We start from the raw sequence: 19,547 nt of genomic DNA on the forward strand, positions 1-19,547 counted from the left end.
TATGTCATCTAGAACCGTAGTCGTTCTAGAGGTCACAGTATATTTAGGCTTATTATTATTGTAGATGTGGTTGATGCAGTTTTTGTAACTAATATTATTTTTTATTGAGCCGGTCCGCAAAAATCCAGTCAAACTAGTCTGTGATACAGAAAAGGTTGCGGACCAATGCTTTACTACACAAATGCTTGCTTGTAAACGGGTGGAAAAATATGTTGGTCTGGAAAGGGATGGGCACCAACAAGCTTTAACTGCCCACCGACACACCACGGGAAATGATGCCCATTCGACCCTAGTGGTTAATGGATCCAACCAACCAAACAAACATACAGTATACATCAAATGTCCATACCTGTCAACCTCCACGGCTCCATGCCCGTACAAACTGTCGTATTTTCTCTTACAAAATACAAAATAATCTTACACCATATTTTTTTTTCTGAATGATGCATAATGGGAAATCCCTAGGCGGCAGACGCATGCGCACAGTATCATCAAACCGCTCGCTTCGTCTGGAACGAAAAAAAACGATATCGAGATAAAGGCTACCGCGGCGAACTCGTTAGACTTGATTGATTTGCAGTTTCGTGATAGTCGGTGTATACCCATAATTGACAAATTTGCGTTTTTCCGTACAGATTTTCTTGTACGTCGTACATGCCTTAAAATGCATAATAAACGTACTTTGTACGGCAAAAACGTACAGCGAGATACCTAATGAGGTGGGGAGATAGCTAGCTACAAAGCTAAAAACGTAGCCAGAAAGCTAGCTTAAAAAAAGCACATTTTTTTGCTCAATTGCTTTATAAAACTCATAAATTGGAATTTAATTTATGGTATGTTCTGTGAAAGAAATCAATAAAAACATGAATAAATAAATGTGTTTAATACATGAATAGATTTTCATTCCATACTTTTAATTGCTTAAAACAATTATTAATTTATTGTTAATATTGGAATACTTTTTTTGTTTTAACTTCTAAAATAAAACTTATTATGTTTATTACTATGTTGTTACTATGTTATTAGCAAGCCGATTAAGGAAATGAGGGTTAACTAGTCGAACAATAAAAAAAATCGTTTTACTAGAAAATCCCAATGACCCAGCACTGGTGAGTTATTTGCAGGACAGGCCCGCAGAGCCCCGCGGGCACCTCTTTGGAGACCCCTGTTCTAGGTAAACCAAGAATATTAAATTTTCACTAATTCTAACATGTCACTATTTAAAGTGCCACTAATTACTAATACACATATATAACTAAGAATATCCTAAACCATGATTTCTATGATCATTCCTTCGACCTTCACTGTTCCGGCATGTGATTGTGACTACCATCTCAACTATTTTGCTGCGTCTGCAATGACAAAAATATTCGGCAACGTGATTAAAGAAATAAATAAAAATAGTCTGGCGTCAGCTGGCGCGGCAGCCCGCGTGATCGCCGCTGTTGACATCCGTCCTCCTTATCCAACGTGATTCTTTCAAGGTCACGACACAAAACCGTTGCTTTGTTTTTGGAAAAAGTGTGTCAGCTTAGTCATTAACCCGTGTTTCCTCTTGCTGCTACCAGGGATATGGGTTTGCCGGTTTGTCCACTCATGTACTGGGACGGCCCTTGGGTCCGCCCCTTTTTTGTCCACTCCACTCATACTTGCAGTCATGCTTCTTCGGTTGACCTCTTGTGCAAACAAGCCTACGCAATGTCACACCCTTTTTTACCGTCATACAGATACATTTTCAGGACGTTAAGTCCCACTTTTTTCCAGACCAATAACGATAAGAGTACAATACTTTACCTTTAAGTATGTGCCGGTACCATATAGGTTCATTCATGTATCACGAATCCCTCAACCGCCTGGATTGTCGGGGCACTGCTTCGTGTGGTGTGTCCTGGTCGAGTACAGCATGGTGGCGCTCATCCCTCTCCAGGCCGTTTTTGGGTAGGAGTTAGCTCGGCCACATAAAACAGTACTGGTTTCCATGGTTACCAGTAACAAGAGAAGCCTCCTTATATAACTCAGATACAGCACCTTCATCATCTGGTCGCTGTTGTTTATTGATGTAAAAGGCAATTGGCTGAAAATCGCTGAGGTTTGTGATTTAGGGTCCGCATTTTTGTTCTTGCATTCTTTTACTGGCCTTTATAGGAGCATCTCCTGCGAGCCATTAAAGTTAGCCATTTAGATAGATAGATAGATAGATACTTTATTCATCCCCGAAGGGAAATTCACATTTCCAGCAGCATCCCTGAGCTGAGAACAGTACAATAATAAAGCCAAAAGAATACAATATACAAATACCCAGTGTGACGTGCAAATGCCCACTGTAGCGTGTTATATAGAGTAACTAAATAGTGCTACACAGAATACATATTGCAGTAAGATTCGGTAATATCCAATGTAGGTGGTGTGGTTTAATGTGGGCCTTTACTCTGCCGGGTGGAGTTAAAGAGCCTCATGGCATGAGGAAGAAAAGATCTCTTCAGTCTGTCCGTAGTACAAGACAGTGACAGCAGTCTGTCGCTGAAACTGCTCTTCTGTCTGGAGATAATGCTGTGTAGTGGATGCGATGGATTGTCCATGATTGACCTCAGCTTTTTCAGTGCTCGTCTCTCAGCTACTGTTGTTAGGCTGTCCAGCTCTTTGCCCACAACAGAGCTCGCTTTCCTAGCCATTTACACAAGCTTTTACCAACTCCTGCTATTGGGTGTTTTCAGCTACTCCAGGTGTATCCACCCCTCTAATTCTTTTGTTGTCGCTCGTAATTTTTTGACTCCTTGAGTTGGTTGTTATTCGGCTTTTTCATTATCTCAGCTGATTTTTATTTTGTAGCTAGAAAATTTGTTTGTCATATCAGTTCCTATTTCAACCTCTTTGGATAAAATACTCTTGTATGGGGATTTTCCACTCCAGCTTGCTCTTAGTTTACTTAGTACTCAGCCTTAGCACTGCCCTCCCAGTATAAAAGTAACTACCAGCCATTTTTAAGGGCACACTTGTGAACCTGCCTCCTCCATGTCCCTTCCTCACATGGTTAGTTTGTGCCTTGCCATAATTACATTTTATTTCTATTATATATTTTATTTTTGTTTTATTGTAACCATTGTCTGTTTATAAAGTGTTTCAGGTTGCTGAGTGAGGGGAAAAGGAGGTGATTTTGTCTTATTGTACACTGAATGATTTTATTAAGCACTTTGAGTGGCAGTTCATTGGCTGAAAAGTGCTTTACAAATCGATTTTATTTACAGCGATTGTTCTGTAGCTCATTGGTGGAATATTCTGTAATAAAACTTTAATGAAGCTGCTAGGCTAGGCTTTTATGTTGACTTTCTCACCACCACGGATATAAAAGGAACACACGGAAGAAGAAAAGCCCTTTCTTCTTCAAACAAAGTTATCAAAATAAGTGATAATTTTCTAGTAATTTCTGGTATACGACATTCACAAGTAAGGATGGACAGTTGCCTATATAAGCTATTGGTACCCGTGCTGATACCAGTTTCTTTAAGGTATCAGTACTTGCGTCTGTGGATTAGCTTTTCTCTAGTGGCCATTTAACTCTGAGGAGGATTTATAAATTATCATTACTTAATGGTTTTTTTGAGGAAAAACTGTATGTTGGGATTGAACAGTACTTTTTTTCATATTCAAGTCAAGTCAAGTCATTTTTATTTGTATAGCCCTTAATCACAATTAGTCTCTAAGGGCTTCACAAGTTATTACATATAAGATTAGGTTACTCGTATGCTATTCATTTGGACAGGTAACTTAAAATTAGTTTTACCTGGTTATATCAGTATCAGAAATTATTTTCCCCCCATTTTATTATGAATATTTTGTTTGTTTGTTTGTTTGTACATGATTCAATTGTTTGTTTGTTTGTTTGTACATGATTCAAATTGAATCTTTTCTTCCGGCGCCGTCACGAATGGCAGCCACTCCAGCAGCTCCCGTGTTATTTTCGATTGTTCTCGATTGTTCTCAGCTCAGGGATGCTGCTGGAAATGTGAATTTCCCTTTGGGGATGAACAAAGTATCTATCTATCTATCTATCTATCTATCTATCTATCTAGAGTAGAAGTAGAAGTAGAAGTGAGTTTTAAGACATTTTTACTGTAGGAATGAAATGGTTTCCATTGATCCAGTGATTTAACTGTAAACGAGTAGAAATTATTATTCATTTTTGTAGCAGCAACTTTATTTTAAGCAAGACATAAAACTCAACACCCTAACTGAACAACTGAACAAATCACTTCAAATAAATCATTTTATATCCATACAGGTTTTGTTCAAAAGGGTTACAAAACAATTTTGACATCAAAGCTACTGTTTTCCTTGATGTTTCTTTTCTGAAAAACGGGCTTTGTGGTCCGAATCATCCCGTCATCAAAGGGGCTCACGTAATTTTGAACTTCTTTACTCATTGCCGCTATTTCCTAGATGTGCTTGAAAAAAAATCTTTTTTTTCCATCTTTTTGAGGGTTTAAACTCTACTTGAAGCAGTTTTTTTCTTTTTTACCATTTTCAAACCATGGGGACAAACATGACGCCACTGTCTAGTCCTCCTATCTCTAATGTGTCCCAACCCAAACAGCTTAGCTAAAAAGTAAGATAAAAGCTGATTGGTGCAGTGGAAAATAATGAACATGGGCTCTTTAAAGTCAGTTGGCCATTGTAAACACACACTTAATAGCATGAGACTGTAGTGTTTTTGAAATATTTCCATACAAGTATATTTGCAGTGTTTCTTTGGTATCTTTTTTACTTTAGTTGTATTTTTGTAGTATTTCTGTAGTAATATTTCATTAATAATATTTTTGTATCACATTATTACAGTAGTAGTATTTCTATAGTATTTTTTTCTGATCTGAATGAAGACGAAATAACATTAGGTCCGTTTTTAAACTCTAAATTTGATATTTTTTTTGTAGTATTTTTGTAGTATTTCTGCTATAGTATTTTTGTTGCAGACACACAAAGTTGGCACCAAAAACGTTTTATTAGTAGTACTAAATTTCCTATTATATATATATATATATATATATATATATATATATATATATAATATATATATATTGTCATTATGGCAGGCCGGATGAAAAAGTCTGTCGGGCCATAGTTTGCCCACCTTGCTCTGAGTGCACCCCCAAAACTCTGAACCAAAAATGGCACCTGCTTGATAGAGAAACTATATAACTTTCAACTTTTTATGGACACCTCGAAGGACACACCCCACCAATTACCGCTAGTTAGTAGTCTGTAAAACAAAACGTCTACCTTTTATTTTTAAATGTTGTGCAAATGAAGAGATATCAAAGGAAAATAACCTACAATAGATACAAGGACAAGGTAACCCAGTTGAAAGCCACGTGGACTTTTCCCCAGTCGTGCAGGTAAACAAGCAAAAGCCCACTTGAGGGCCTCCATTGACAGAGACAGTGTAGGCGATAGCCTACAGTGACGTCAGATGGGCGCGGCCTACCACCAAGGCCTGCACCGCACCTCCGGGCGTGGACCAATCAGCGACGGAACCGGCTCTCATAAGTAGAAGCTGATGCAACACTGGCTCCAGTTAACACCACGAGAATTATTTTAACACACCCAACAAGTCAATTGGATTTCGGCTACTTCTGGTAAGTTGACTTAAACATAAATAATTTGTTTTATTTTGGAGTGTAATAGAATTTGAGGACGACTTCCGCATCACTAACCGCCTGGTGGTAAGCTAGCTTGTTTTGACGCGCCTGCGAATCCTTTTAAAATACTACTTATTCTTTGTAAGTGTAAGATTGTTTTAAAGTCTGATTCCGTTTCACAAACGAACACTTAAAGCTTTAAGCTAACCGCCGTTCTGCCACTATTTTAAACCACTTCCGGTTCTTTAAAATCGCTAAAATGTTTCAAAATGCAACGTGTTCTAACGTCCACTCGTGACGTGACGTCGCCCCCACGTCCACGCGAGTCGGGGTCCCGTTAAATCGCTTACACAAGCCGAAATGTTGGCACAACAAAGCGGCGCACATGGCGCGGAGGGGGGCGGGTGGCACCGGTTGTGTACCAGTGTTACAATTCCAGCTCATTTTTAGAATGCTTCTTCAGATGGGTTTTTTTTTTTAATTATTTAGATTAATTAAAATAATTTTGAGCCATTATGCAAAAAAAAATTAATAGCCTTTATTGCTTTAATACCAAGTAAACGTTTACCTTTTTAAACGTTAAAATTTTTATACTAAGCATACACAGGTGATGGCGTTCATATTGACTTCCCGAGAGAGAGAGAAAGAAACAGAGATAGTGAAAGTAAGAGAAAAAATGATAGAGAAAAGTTGTGAGGGAGAGAAGGACAAAGGGGGAGAGAGAGAACAAAGAAACGGGTAGAGCGAGAAAGGAAAGGGAGATTTGGAGAAATGAGTCAATGAAAGAAAGGGAGACTAAGAGAAAGAAAGGGTAAGTAAGAAAGAATGCGTGAGGAAAATGAAAAAAGATGGATAAAATGAAGGGAAAGGGAGAGAAAAAGAAACAGTGGGAACGCGATAGAGTAAGAGAGGGAGAGAAAGTTAAAAAGAGAGAGACAAAAAAGGTTGAAGGGAAATTAATCCAAATACAATGAGGGAGGGAAAGATGTAGAATGGAGAGAAAACAACAAGGAAAGGGGGAGGGAGAGAGAGTGAAAGGAGAGAAAGAGAGTGAGAAAAAGGGAGCCGGCTCTCTTGTTTCTTTCAAAGAGACAGTTTAGGAAGCCGTTACGTTCGCGAACGACACATCACTATTATATACACCAGGGGTGTCAAAACAGGCGGGCTGGATCAGGTCCGCTAAGGGATTGAATCCGGGCCGCGAGACAACGCTGAGGGAAGCACAAGAGAGAAAACGAGCTGCAGGTTGAAATATGTCCACTTGATGTTGCCAAAGCCAGGTGCCTCTCACAAAGACGCTGTAATTGTATTTCTCTCTCTCTCTTTCCCTCTCTCTCTTTCCCTCCCTTTCTTCTCTCACTCTCTCTATTTCCCTCTCTTTCTCTTTTTCTTTCCCCCTCTCACTATTTCTCTTTTCATCTCTTTTGTTTCTCACGTTCTCTCTCTCTTTTTCTCTCTCTTTCTCCCTTGTCCCACAATGTCTTGTTTCCTCCTGTTTCTCTTAATTTATTTTTCTCCTCAATCGAAAGAAGCTTGGTTCTATCGTGTGGCCCGGAGTTAAAATGACACCCATGACATACACACTAACACTACTCAAGTCGTCTTCATTTGTGTAGCGCTTAATCACAGAGTCTCAGAGGGCCACACAGACCATTGCAAACTACGCACTATTATTACGCCATCCTCTGATCTAAAACCTAATGCGTTACGCGTTAGAATGCCGTCTTTCTCGTCTCAAAAACACCTACCATTTTTATTCATGTACCACTTTTTCTAATTTAAACAGAAACATCTTGACTACGGCTCCTTAATTTTGCTGCAAGTCATCGTACGTCAATAAACTGCTCCGACAATGGCAAGTTTTTACACATCCCGTTTAAAACAAGCACATTTTGTTCTGTTCATCTATTAATTCTGGAGACTGGTTGTGTTTCGGGCGTAAAAATAGAGTGTGCGATACAATTCTAGCGCTTTTAATGTTGAAAGGTTGAGCGCGTCACCGCTTTGAATGCGTCATTGTGTGCGCAGGGGAGTTTATTTTAGCGGGGCCACTAAAGAGCTTAAAGGAAGGAGGGAACGTAATATTTTTTTCTTGGGAAGGGCTGCATAAATTAAAAAAACGCCCTCGCTTGCTGATTGGTTGACGCTAAATGCAGGCTAGCCTTGGTTTAAAAAAACTCCGCAACTTGGTTTCTTTCTTCTTTTCGGGTGCTGCACAAAACTCACGGTGAGTACCATTTTTACCCCCCAAAATTGTGTGAAACGCGTAAATAGCGTCAGTGCATGAGCGAAAACGAATAGTCATTATTGTTCGTTAAATAGCCAGCCCCCAGACCCCCCCCCCCCCAACAGGTCTTAATTTTCCCAAAAAGAAAAGGGTTCTTGGGTTCTCCAGGGAACCATTTGAACGGTAACAAAAGAAACACACTCAAATTATTAAAAACGATGATAATATATTATGTTCATTAGGGTGTTATAAATCTTTAAAAATATTGTTGAACAACAACAGGAAGAGTTAAAACATCAGTTTAACGGGTCATGTTTAAGCTATATCTTTTTTAAAAAGTAGTTTGATTCAACACATTCGCGAGATACTATGCATAAAATGTTCTTGAATTTTTAAATGAAGAAATAATTGATGTAAAGGAAAGTCATGATACCATGTTGGGAAAATCCATATGCTTGTTTTAAGACAGAAAAGGTTTATGGTAATCCTTGCAGTAAGTAAAATTTATAAAATGAATATAAGCAATTGGGAAACGTGACACACAAAATGTTTTTCTTGATTTTAAACGATTATTTTTCTAAATTGTTGCAAGTCACCTAGTTAAAAATGAGAAAAAATATAGCACAGTAGGAAAAATAATTTAAAATATTACAAATGAGGACAATTTTGTTTTTTGCAATGTATCTCATTTATGTAGTCATAAGACTTAATTTTCTGCAGCTCTCCGCATTTCAAGCTCAATTGAAAGTTTGTATGTTATATCTTTGAAGTATAGAAACTACTTTAAAGTTGCTCCACTTTTTTGCCAGTTAAAATTACCTCAATCCTGCCAACGTGTCTTCACTAGTTTCCATATGCATCCATGTTGCCCCTTTCCCTCCCTAAAAACATTTCCCTGTTTGACATCACTAAGCTCAGTGTTTGCATTCCTTGGAAAGCAAATTGAGACTAGGAAAACCACAAGGACACAACTGGAGCCTTATCCGCCTTAAAGAAGCAGTCAAGTTAAATACCATAAACAAAACCGGACCTGACTAAATGAAATTTTAAAACAACACCCCATTTTACCTTTGTACGGGCTGCACCGAATTTAACGTCGCTGGCTTAAACAGCTATGATAGAGTAATTCATGTCCCTTTTGTATATATTTTAAGTCCCTGCACACCTGATGCTGTTTTCAGCTGCCTCGTTTTCAGTTTTGCTGTTTACGATGATATGGATAGAGGAGTGTAGCATTTATGAGTTTATAAGATTAAATGCTATTCATCTGGGATGTATATTTGAGTACTTGATGTGGGTGAAAAAAAAAATTACATATCAGGAGTATGTTATTAATATTCAACAAATCACTATTAAACCCAATGTTTTGCTCCTCTTATGTATTATATAAGTAATGGACCAATTTCTCCTCTAAAGGAGCTTGATAAATGTTTTCAGACGTCATTGCAGTGTTTTGTATTTAGAGCGCATTTGTTTTTTCCTTGGTGCTGCCACAAAAAGAAAAAGCTGCAGTGTTTAAATTGTAGCAAAAATGCATCAGCCTGTAGTCCAGAGTTTATAGTATGTCTTTAAAAAAAATTGCAGGTCTCAAGTATGCCTGTCATCAGAACCCTCAGCAAGATTGCCACGCAGGGGGCGCTGCTGGGTGGCCCGGCATGCGGCTGCCAACCTTTGGCTGTCGCGGTGCGCGGCATCAGTTTTTCGCCGCGCCAGGTGACGTCTGATGCCAGTTTCCACTCCGTGTCATTCTCCGAAACAGATCACCCCAAGGTGCTCATCACAGGTTAGTGCTGCTGGTGGTTACAATCCTACCATATATACAAATACATGTATAAATCAATACCGGTACCTACAAACATATGCCATAAAAATAAACAAACACATACATTTGTCACGTAATACCTAAATATGTGACATAAATGCAATTTATATAATATATATATATATATATATATATATATATATTAGGTATTTCGTCATTTTGTTGTTTATTTTGTACAACAAAATGCTTTCCAAATTAGGGCGTGGCCTAAACTGGCCAAATAATGATTGTTCATCACTGATCAACAAATAAGTGAAAAGCTCAGGCTATTGGGGCACTTCCCCATTTAAATAAGCTTTTGTTGTGACCAAATTAACACAGGAATTGAAAAGTGACAAAATACATGACAAAATTAACACAGGAATTGAAAAGTGACAAAATGCACAACAAATTACCAGACAAAACACGACAAAATGTACAACAAGAAACATGACAAAATAAATCCTAGAATAAAATGGTTAATAAAATGCAATACAAAATACATGACAGAATTATTACCGAAATAAATAAATTACAAAATGCATAAATGAATAAATTGCATTTGTTATATATTTATGTATTGCATTATCAATTCATGTATTTATATCGCATACATTTGTTAGTATATATATATATATATATATATATATATTTATTTATTTTATTTTATTTTATTTTATTTTTTTAATTTATATGGCAGGATTAGTCCTCCATACATTATATTGTTGTCTGGCCCAATTTGTATTTTTTTTTGTTTCATTATAAACATGTTTTAATTAATTTTACTTGATGACAGTTCATTTGACCATATTTAAATGCATTTTAATTTATATATATTAACAACAGAAAATGTTGAGGGCCTGATTAAATATGAGACAAATACCCATCTTTTCTCTTGTTTTGGTTTTGCTGATATGTGAAGCTTTTTTCTCTTGTTACCAAACACTAGCATAGCATGATTAAGGCTATGGGCGGGTTGTATGTTTACAGTTCAAATATCCTCAGAGCCAGGTTTGTGCCATTTTGGCCACTAAGCAACAATCATAAGGCTAGCTAGTGGTGCACTTTGGTCACTTTGAGTCTCCGTAGATTGTATTCTTCCTTGTGCTCGTTTCTGGTTGCACTACACAAATCTGACATTGGGTGGTCAAAATATTTACAATGTCCCATTAAATCAATATCGCTTTTTATTTTCAATGAGTTTTTATATCAGTTGGAGACACTAAATTGTACACATTGTCCCTGTTGTCTTTAAAAAGTAGGTGGAGAGAATTTGTTTTTTATTTGTTTAAGTTGTTTTTCACTAAGACAGTCTGGTTATTGAAGCGCACATTTTCTTTTTTTCACTCCTTTTTTAAAATTTTTGCTATCTTTTCAATGTAAAAATTAAAAACTGCAATAATTAAAAAAAATGACAAAGATTGGAGGTAAATTTTATTTAAACGTGATTACTAGGTTTGCAAGAAATATATTGGGGTACAAAATATCATTTTTCGGGGGACTTTATGTACTAGTGTGATCTTATTGTACATAGTTTTCATACAGCACTTTGGGTTGCTTTTGGATGTCTGAAAAGTGCTTTGTAAATACATTTGGATCCGGATTTTCCTGGATTGCTTGAGTGTGAGCCTTTTCAGGGAATTGTTTTGAGAGGTGAAGTTGAATGGACTTTGTTTGAGAAGGAGGTTACTAGGATGCGGGACACCAACGTATACACCCCCCCCCCCCCCCCCCAACTATTGCGCCGGTTAAACAAAAGACCCATCCCCCTTTTAGTTTTAGAGTTAGCACCACAATAACATTATTTAGCTTGGGAGTTAGCACAACAATGAATGACACTTTTATCAATTTTAGGTGGCCTTGGGCAGCTTGGCGTGGGGTTGGCAAAACTCTTAAGGTAAGAAGCCTTCGTGGGATTTATTTGTCGATATTCCGTGTGTGGCGCTTACATAATATCACTCGTCGCTGTCCAGGAAGCGCTTTGGAAAGAACAACGTGATTCTTTCCGATATCAGGAAGCCGTCAAGCAATGTTTTCCACAGCGGTATGTATGATCTTGTTTTCCAATGTGTCACATTTATTGATTGACAATGTCCTTGCATCACATCTGAGACAGCGATGCGTATGTTTTGTTGGCATATTAAGATTTGTTATAAAAGTCTGTTGTTTTATGAAAACCAGCACAAATAATCCCATTAGTTTGCAACTCATTATGACTTGACAGTTTTGATTTAGAGTGTTTGAAACAAAGAAGCATTTATTTGAACAAAGATAATCCCCATAAGCTTTAGAAATATCCCTAAAGTTTTAACATCTATGACAGGAGTGTGCAAACTAAATAAATGTATATTGTCTACCCCAATTTCTGGACTATAAAGCGTACTTCAAAAAAGCAAATTTGCCAGAAATTTGGAAGTGCGCCTAATAATACTGTGCACCTTAAACACCAAAAATACGGTAAACAAAATCAGATGTGCATATAGTTATAATGGAATGGTTCTATACGGTATAACCCTTCAGGAATTAACTCTCCTGTTGTCTGTGGCTCAAAATGACCTGCCAGTGTGTTAAAGACCCAGCAAGAATATCCTAAATGATATTGTTTTAACTTAAAATGTTAGGACTTTTCCTATTTTGGTCTTAATAGTAGAAAAAATGAAATGTTGTTTTTTAAGTTACATTTTCTTGTAAGCTGTATATTAAACACAAAGATAGTCCTTGAATCATATGCACCTGTTTGAGGCCGTTCAAATACTTATTTGCAGCTGTATCACACAAGTAAATTGTTAAAAAAGTAATGCGTTGTGATTTCTGGATTTTTGTTTTTAGTTTATCTCTTACAGTTGACATGCACATACGATGAAAATTTTAGACCCCCCCCCCATGATTTCTAAGTGGGAGAAATTGCAAAATAGCAGGTGTGTTCAAATACTTATTTGCTTCACTGTATATAGAAAATAGTTCACAAAATACTGTGAAGGTGCACCTTACTAAGTTCCCTAGGTGAGACTAACACAAACCATACATCCTAATGACAGAACTCTATATTGATCCAACGATTTTATATGTATAACCAATGTATTAAAATGTTCATGTATTTTTTGCAACCACTAGGCCCATTCATCTACTCGGACATTTTGGACTACAAGAACTTACGAGAAATCGTGGTGAACAACCGCATCACCTGGCTGGTCCACTACAGCGCCCTGCTCAGTGCCGTGGGCGAAGCCAACGTAGCCTTGGCCAGATCCGTCAACATCACCGGTGAGAAGATTAATAGTGTTTGCTATGATGGAAATATTTGATTGTGTTGACTAGGCCTGAAACTAAAGACTAGCTTAATACTCACAGACTATTGAAACAATAAGTCGAATAATTGGATGGACATTCATTTTTTTCTTAAATAAATTACTTCAGGCTAAATTTATGTCGCAAATGATAATAAATCCAAGAAAGTGGTCAACTGCAAATTCTGTAACAAAACAGCTTACAGATTCTTTGAAATCAAACAGTTTTAACAACTGATGTTGATCATTTTTGACTGATGGATTAAATCTGTTTTCAATATTGAACAAATGCAAAGATTTCATATGATGCCACTTCCTTATATCGACTGTTATGGCCCCCTGTTGTTGGTTGTTTTGACATCATTGTCGCTATCGACCAATCATGTTCCTGTTCTTTGATAGCCACACTCCTCTGGGCTGATCTGTTTATTTTAACCTTGAAGATTCAATAAAAAGAGGGTCAGGAGAGGGTGACGGAATGGAATTTTCTTACCTGAAGGGCCCCTCTCCTTGTTTCCCCTTCCAAGGTCAAAATCGATTTATGTTTGCTCTCCTCATTTTAAGTGTTTACTAAAGTTTAAACTTAACATTAACGTTTAAACAACTGACATGTCCTACTGACTCCATGCAGTTAATTTCAAATACGTTTTTCAGGCACAGTCTGGCATAATACTCAAGCTCTCTATTATGGCGAAGTATATAAAATGTACTATGCGTGTTATCAAAGACGTGTTGGCTTGAATGTTACTTGAATCTTGGAGGCGAGTCGGACTCAGTTTTGTTAAACTGTTCTCTTTAATTGTTTGTGCATCACAGAGATACTGCTATGCAATGTCTGATATGCAGGCTTTGCAAATCATCTTTTTATTCACTGTATCCAAGCTAAAAGTCTCCTAATTTTTAGAAGTTTTGCTACGTGTGCTCGATTTTGACGTCATCCGCTCGAGACAGAGATGCTATTGCGCATGACCGACTCTCAGCAGCGATAATCGTGGCTTACTCTTTTGGGAAAAAAACGTGTCCGGCAAAAACAGTCTACAATGGAATTGATTGTCAATTATTTCCTTTATCTATTTTGGTCAATGTCAACTAGCCGTTGCAGAGCTAGTTTTTACTGATGTCGATGCCTCCTCCAGGTCTTCACAACATCCTGGACATCGCAGCCGAGCACGGCTTGCGTCTTTTTGTCCCCAGCACAATTGGCGCCTTTGGCCCCACGTCCCCCCGCAACCCCACGCCCGATCTGTGCGTGCAGAGGCCACGAACCATTTACGGCGTCTCCAAAGTTCACGCTGAGCTCATGGGCGAAGTAAGTTTTTATCATTGCTAGTTTTCTCCCAAACTGGCGTAACCATTTGTGGTCATTTGCCTTCATTTGTGTCACAAGTATATTTTTTTACAAACCAATATTTGGTCAATCCAAACAATGCACTTTGATGCCTTAGAAGCATCAGGTAAGTCTGTAGAATTTTTAAATATGAGAGAAAAACGTTCTTATTTTTTGGGGAGTTTTCCAGCGTTCAGTTGCCTCAAGATTGAGTATCCTCAGGTTTTCAATCAAAACAAGTGAAAAATAGCCTGTTAACATTTAAATTCTCAACTCAAAATTTGAAGCTTTAAAGCGACATTCAAGCCTTAAATCAAGAATTAGTCCAGCTTAAGGAAAGTTTTTTTGTTTGTAGTTTTGATTCTGACGTATAGCTGTAGAGTGTTAAATATAGGTAACCCTATACTGGATAAGAACATTTTTGTTTTGCAAAAAAAATTACATTGCAGAATTACTAAGGTCAGTGCATGCAGAGCAAAGTTCTTTTGTAAAGCAGTGGAAAACATTCTAAAAGTAATGCGTTAAATATAAATGGAACAAACTACCTAAATGTTTACAATTTCCTTGTAGACAAAAAGTGGTAAAATTGGAAAACAACTTAAAAGAATCTACCAAAATCAGATATTTTAAAAAGTTATATTTTGTTCTTGATTAAAATGAGAAAGCAAAGTTGGTAGAATAAGTTACAATAAAACAGAAACAAAAATTCTAACTACATGAAATAATAACAATTTGTGTTTGCAAAATAAATGAATGAAAAATGGTGACAACAGCATCACTATGCATTTCTTCCCAATGCATTGGGAGTATGTTGAACAAAATTTACAAACAAAAGTACTGTAGTTATTTTTGTTAACCAAACGTCGCAAACTAAGGATAACAAAGAAATATATATATATATATATATATATATTGCTCCTTACTAATCCTTTCAGCATTTGTTTTTATTGTTCCTTAACATAAATTTGAAAGGTTCATCGGAATTATTTAATTTTGGTGCTAAAAAGACCATGAATAGCAATAGTAGGAACCAGAGGGGACAAAAAGGAGGATGAGAGACGGTTCTGGAAAAATATAGACATAAGGAAAACTATAGATGGATAGATCTATAAAATTATAAACGTATAATAAAAATTCCAAAAGTATTTAAACCTTGATATAGGTATGATTTTTTTCCCTATTAAACAAGTTATCACTCATCTATTTCATCTGTTATTGATTGCATTAATAAGAGCTCCTAGGTCTTAGAACTTTTGTAAAGTATTCCCATCTTACCGAAAATGATCTGTGACCTTTGCAGTACTACCATCACCGCTACGGTCTAGATTTCCGCTGCCTCCGCTATCCCGGAATCATCTCTGCTGACTCTATGCCCGGTGGCGGCACGACAGGTGAGATTATTTATCACTTGTATCTGCTCACTTTTTAATGCAAGTCTATTCCTAGACTGTCCCCTCCGTCATCCACTTCTTATGTTACTATTTTTTTAAAGACCACCACACACTCAAGTTTGTGACCCCTTCACACCATCTATCTTAAGTGTGGGGAACATTTTTTACTTTAAGAGCTATGAAAAAAAATATTGAATTTGATTTTTCTGTGAGAGCTACACTCTCTATTTTAAGAGAAAATTCAACAAAAATGCCAAATCTGCTCTCTAGAGAAAAGCTTATTCTTCAGTGCATTTTGTTACACTGGATGAGGATTTCATAAAATATATTAAATAACAATCCCCGAGCCTGTGTCCCATGTTAACAAATATCCCATGTAAAATGTGTCTCCCTCTCGCAGTTAAAGGGACATTGTGTATTATTTAGCTCCTCCTAGTGGTAAAAAAACACATCATCCATTTAAAAAAACAGGTTGATTTAAATAATGACGTTGTCACAATTCCAACCTTGAGAATCTCATGGTCATTATTTGTTGTCTATGCTGTATTACAGAGGTGAATCTTCAACATTTTTTGTTGAATTTTGTCTTAAAATATATGGTGTGTCACCCACAAAAACAAAATCTTTTTGCTTCTGTGGCTCTTTGGGTGAAAAAGGTTCCTGACCCCTGCTATAGCCACTCCTCTTCCTTGCACTGTCTTCCCAAATGCCGTTAACACCAGTGTCTGGATTTTTCGCCCCACCTGCATACACCTGCACAAATCTTGTTATTAAATTTCTTCTTACTAGTCTTCAAAGTAGGTTTCGTAGTGGTAGAAAAACTGTGTTGTACTCCCAGCCTAATTGCGTTGAAAAGTCAATTTTATCTCCGAGTCAGCTGTGGCTCTTTTCATGAGTACATCTGACTCGGGAGCCATACGTTTCCGACCCCTGATTTATCCCCTTTCCATGCAGATTATGCCGTGCAGATCTTCCACGACGCCATCAAGACGGGCAAGTTTGTGTGTTTCCTGCGTCCCGATACGCGTCTGCCCATGATGTACATCGACGACTGTCTTCGGGCCACCTTGGAGGTGCTGGAGGCGCCTGCTGACACGCTCAGCATGCGAACGTACAACATCAACGCTATGAGCTTCACGCCCGACGAGCTCGTGCAGGAACTGCGCAAGCACGTCCCCGAGCTGGAGGTCTCGTACAACGTGGACCCTGTCCGACAGGCCATCGGTAAATGCAGAGCTCAGACTACATCCGTTATTCCGGTCTACAAGCCAATAAAATGTATTGTATGTATTTACATTTTAAACACTGCAGCTTCAAATACGCTGCGGTTTATTCTTTTTTTATCATGGCATCACTAAGAAAAACTGGGAGCTGCTCTTTCCTTATTCCATGCTCTCAAAATACAAAACACCATCTGAAAACATTTATGATGAAATGAAATGAAATGATCTGCATTTATATAGCGCTTTTCAAGTCAATGACTTCCCAAAGCGCTTTACATTGTGCTTCACATTTCCCAATAGCGGCTGTGATCTGTGCAGCCATGTAAGGCGCTAACCTGCTTATTGGGGGTTCAGTGTCTTACCCAAGGACACTTCGGCATGTAACACTGACAAGCCGGGATTCTAACTGGGATCCCTTAATCCTAAAACGATCGCTCTACCTCCTGAGCTACTGCCGCCCCGATGACCTTCGAGAGAAATAAGTGTTATGTTTTTGCCAACATTATTTACATAATACACTACAGGAGCAAAACTGGAGGTTTGACGGAACGTAATTCAATATTGACTAAACGATGTTTTAACTTTTATAACCCACAAATGAAGTCTTGAGTTTATACATCCGAAATAAACAGCATTGGAAGTCACCTATCAAAAACACTACACTTCTCTTTTCGTATCATCGACATCAATTACAGGTTGCTGAATTTCCTTTAATCCTCATAGAATGATAACAAGCGACTGCAATTTCGTCCAGTACCGTGGCAAACACTGCTAAACATTTCTCTTGAATCATTACATTTTATTTCTTTTACTGGTATAAGTAGTTATGACTGCTTGAGTTAAAGATCGAAATTGCTATCGGTCTGCAAGTAGTAACATTTTAAGCACATTTCTTTGGTTTGTGTGTTTGAATTAGGTTGGCTACTAAAACATTAACCTAGCCTCCAGCAAGCTTGCCTTCTAATACTGCTGTTTATGCGCTAGACTACCGCTTTTCTCCCTGCAAATCTGTTTCTTCAAACTTAACACGAAAAATCTTGAATTGAGACTACTATATTAGTCTCAAGCGAAACTAAGTGTGTGTGAAATTAACACTCCACTAATCACAGTGGATTTCCGTTTTGTTACAAGTTCGCAGTCTGTGGAATTCAACAGGCATGTTGTTTTTGTTTTTTGATTATTCTGTAGACAGATTTTGTTTTGCATGTAAAAATAAAGTGTGTGACAACATCAACCGCTTGTTGATGTCAAAAGGTTAGCATGTATGCACCAAAAGTTGAAAGCTCACTCATTTCGTTCACTCATTTAGAGACATGTATGGATAAAAATGCCCAAGGTTCCATATGAATGCCATTGACGCCTGTAAATGTCAATGTTCCATTTTGATGTAACTGAGCTATCTTAGAAGGCATTACTCAATCTAAACTACCTATAAACTGTTGGTTTTTAGCCGTGCATCACAGAAAGTTTACTATGTGACAGTCGCATGGGAAAAAAATCAACCGAGTCTAAGCTAAAATGTGTCCTAACCTGTTTTTTCAGCTGATTCCTGGCCGATGAACTTCGACGACTGCAACGCCAAACGCGATTGGGCCTGGAAACATGACTACGATCTCCCCGAGCTGGTGCAGACCATGCTCAACTTCCTCAGTGGGGAAACGCGCATGGCACGCGCCAACTAGACACAGCTAAGCCAGCTTGTTCTTGTACAAAGTGTAAAAAAAAAATGACCAAAGAGGGATCGGAGTTTAGGTGGCCTGTGTATATAGTCGTTCTCTCTCTCTTTCTTTCTCTCTTGCTTGAGGGCTTTCCTATCTCCACCAGAACCCCCACCCTACTACAATACATGAAAAAAATTAATTGTACCCGAGCGGGTAGGATGCATTTGTACGAAGCAAATCAGTTTTTTGCTGCATTACCAACAATTGCCTATGGCTGCAACATTCTGGCATTTTTAAATGATGTTTGACCTGAGTGGAACTTTTGCAACCTTTTTCAAATCATTTAAAGATTGTTTTGCTATTTAGCTCCAATGCACCTTAGTTATCAATCTAGTGCAAGAATTGCTTTGATAAATTGTTCTGTTTATTCCACATTGTAATTTATTCTTCCTATTGGTGTCCAGTGGAAGCTTTCTTTTTATTTTTTTATTTAGGTGTATATGTTGTCTTTTGTCTATGGGATCAAGTGGAAAGGGAAATAGTGGTGCTGTATGCTACTGCATGTCAACATTTGACCTGAGTTGTTGGGTTGTTTTCAAGAAAAGAGACATTTCTGCTGTTACATTTAAGTTGACAATAAACCACTGTTTCAGATACCTCTTCTAACGTTTTTATTGCAACCCTTTAGACATGAAATTTGATTGTTTGGTGATACCAAAAAGGACGGTATGTGTAATCAGTATCTGAAATGACGTCTTCCCCCCGGGGCGTGCATCTATTACATCGAGCGTACAACTTGCACAACGTCTATGCCCGGGTGGCCGACAACTTTTTCAAGAAAGAAAAAAATATCTTTCGTTTTTATTTTTAATTTGTAATTTTTTTCAAATCAAACGTTTGCTTTGTTCCGATTTCGAAATCTTCGTTCGGTTTGGAAATTCCGGTTTGTTTGGCAATTTGCATACTCTGCAGCCAATCAGAAGCCTACATCAAATAA

At 37.7% G+C, this 19,547-nt stretch overlaps 1 protein-coding gene across 3 annotated transcripts; it reads left to right on the forward strand.

The window, feature by feature from the left end:
- The first annotated feature begins 5,466 nt into the window (after nt 1-5,466).
- On the forward strand, nt 5,467-19,206 carry tdh (L-threonine dehydrogenase). 3 transcript variants are annotated; one of them, XM_088324913.1, is made up of 10 exons: nt 5,539-5,630; nt 7,420-7,488; nt 9,445-9,643; nt 11,516-11,558; nt 11,635-11,705; nt 12,776-12,925; nt 14,085-14,257; nt 15,576-15,666; nt 16,621-16,890; nt 18,432-19,206. In XM_088324913.1, exons 2-10 carry the CDS (start codon nt 7,486-7,488, stop codon nt 18,569-18,571), a joined length of 1,140 nt encoding a protein of 379 aa, XP_088181039.1. In that variant the 5' UTR covers nt 5,539-5,630; nt 7,420-7,485; the 3' UTR covers nt 18,572-19,206. The 3 variants fall into 3 exon arrangements, with proteins under 3 accessions (XP_088181040.1, XP_088181039.1, XP_088181041.1); XM_088324914.1 differs by lacking the exon at nt 7,420-7,488 and having other exon boundaries at nt 5,467-5,630; XM_088324915.1 differs by lacking the exons at nt 5,539-5,630; nt 7,420-7,488 and adding an exon at nt 7,700-7,860.
- Nucleotides 19,207-19,547: the final 341 nt, after the last annotated feature.

This window comes from Urocampus carinirostris, chromosome 20 (genome assembly GCF_059441175.1).
Source record: "Urocampus carinirostris isolate Australia breed hairy pipefish chromosome 20, RoL_Ucar_1.0, whole genome shotgun sequence".
NCBI lineage: Eukaryota > Metazoa > Chordata > Actinopteri > Syngnathiformes > Syngnathidae > Urocampus > Urocampus carinirostris.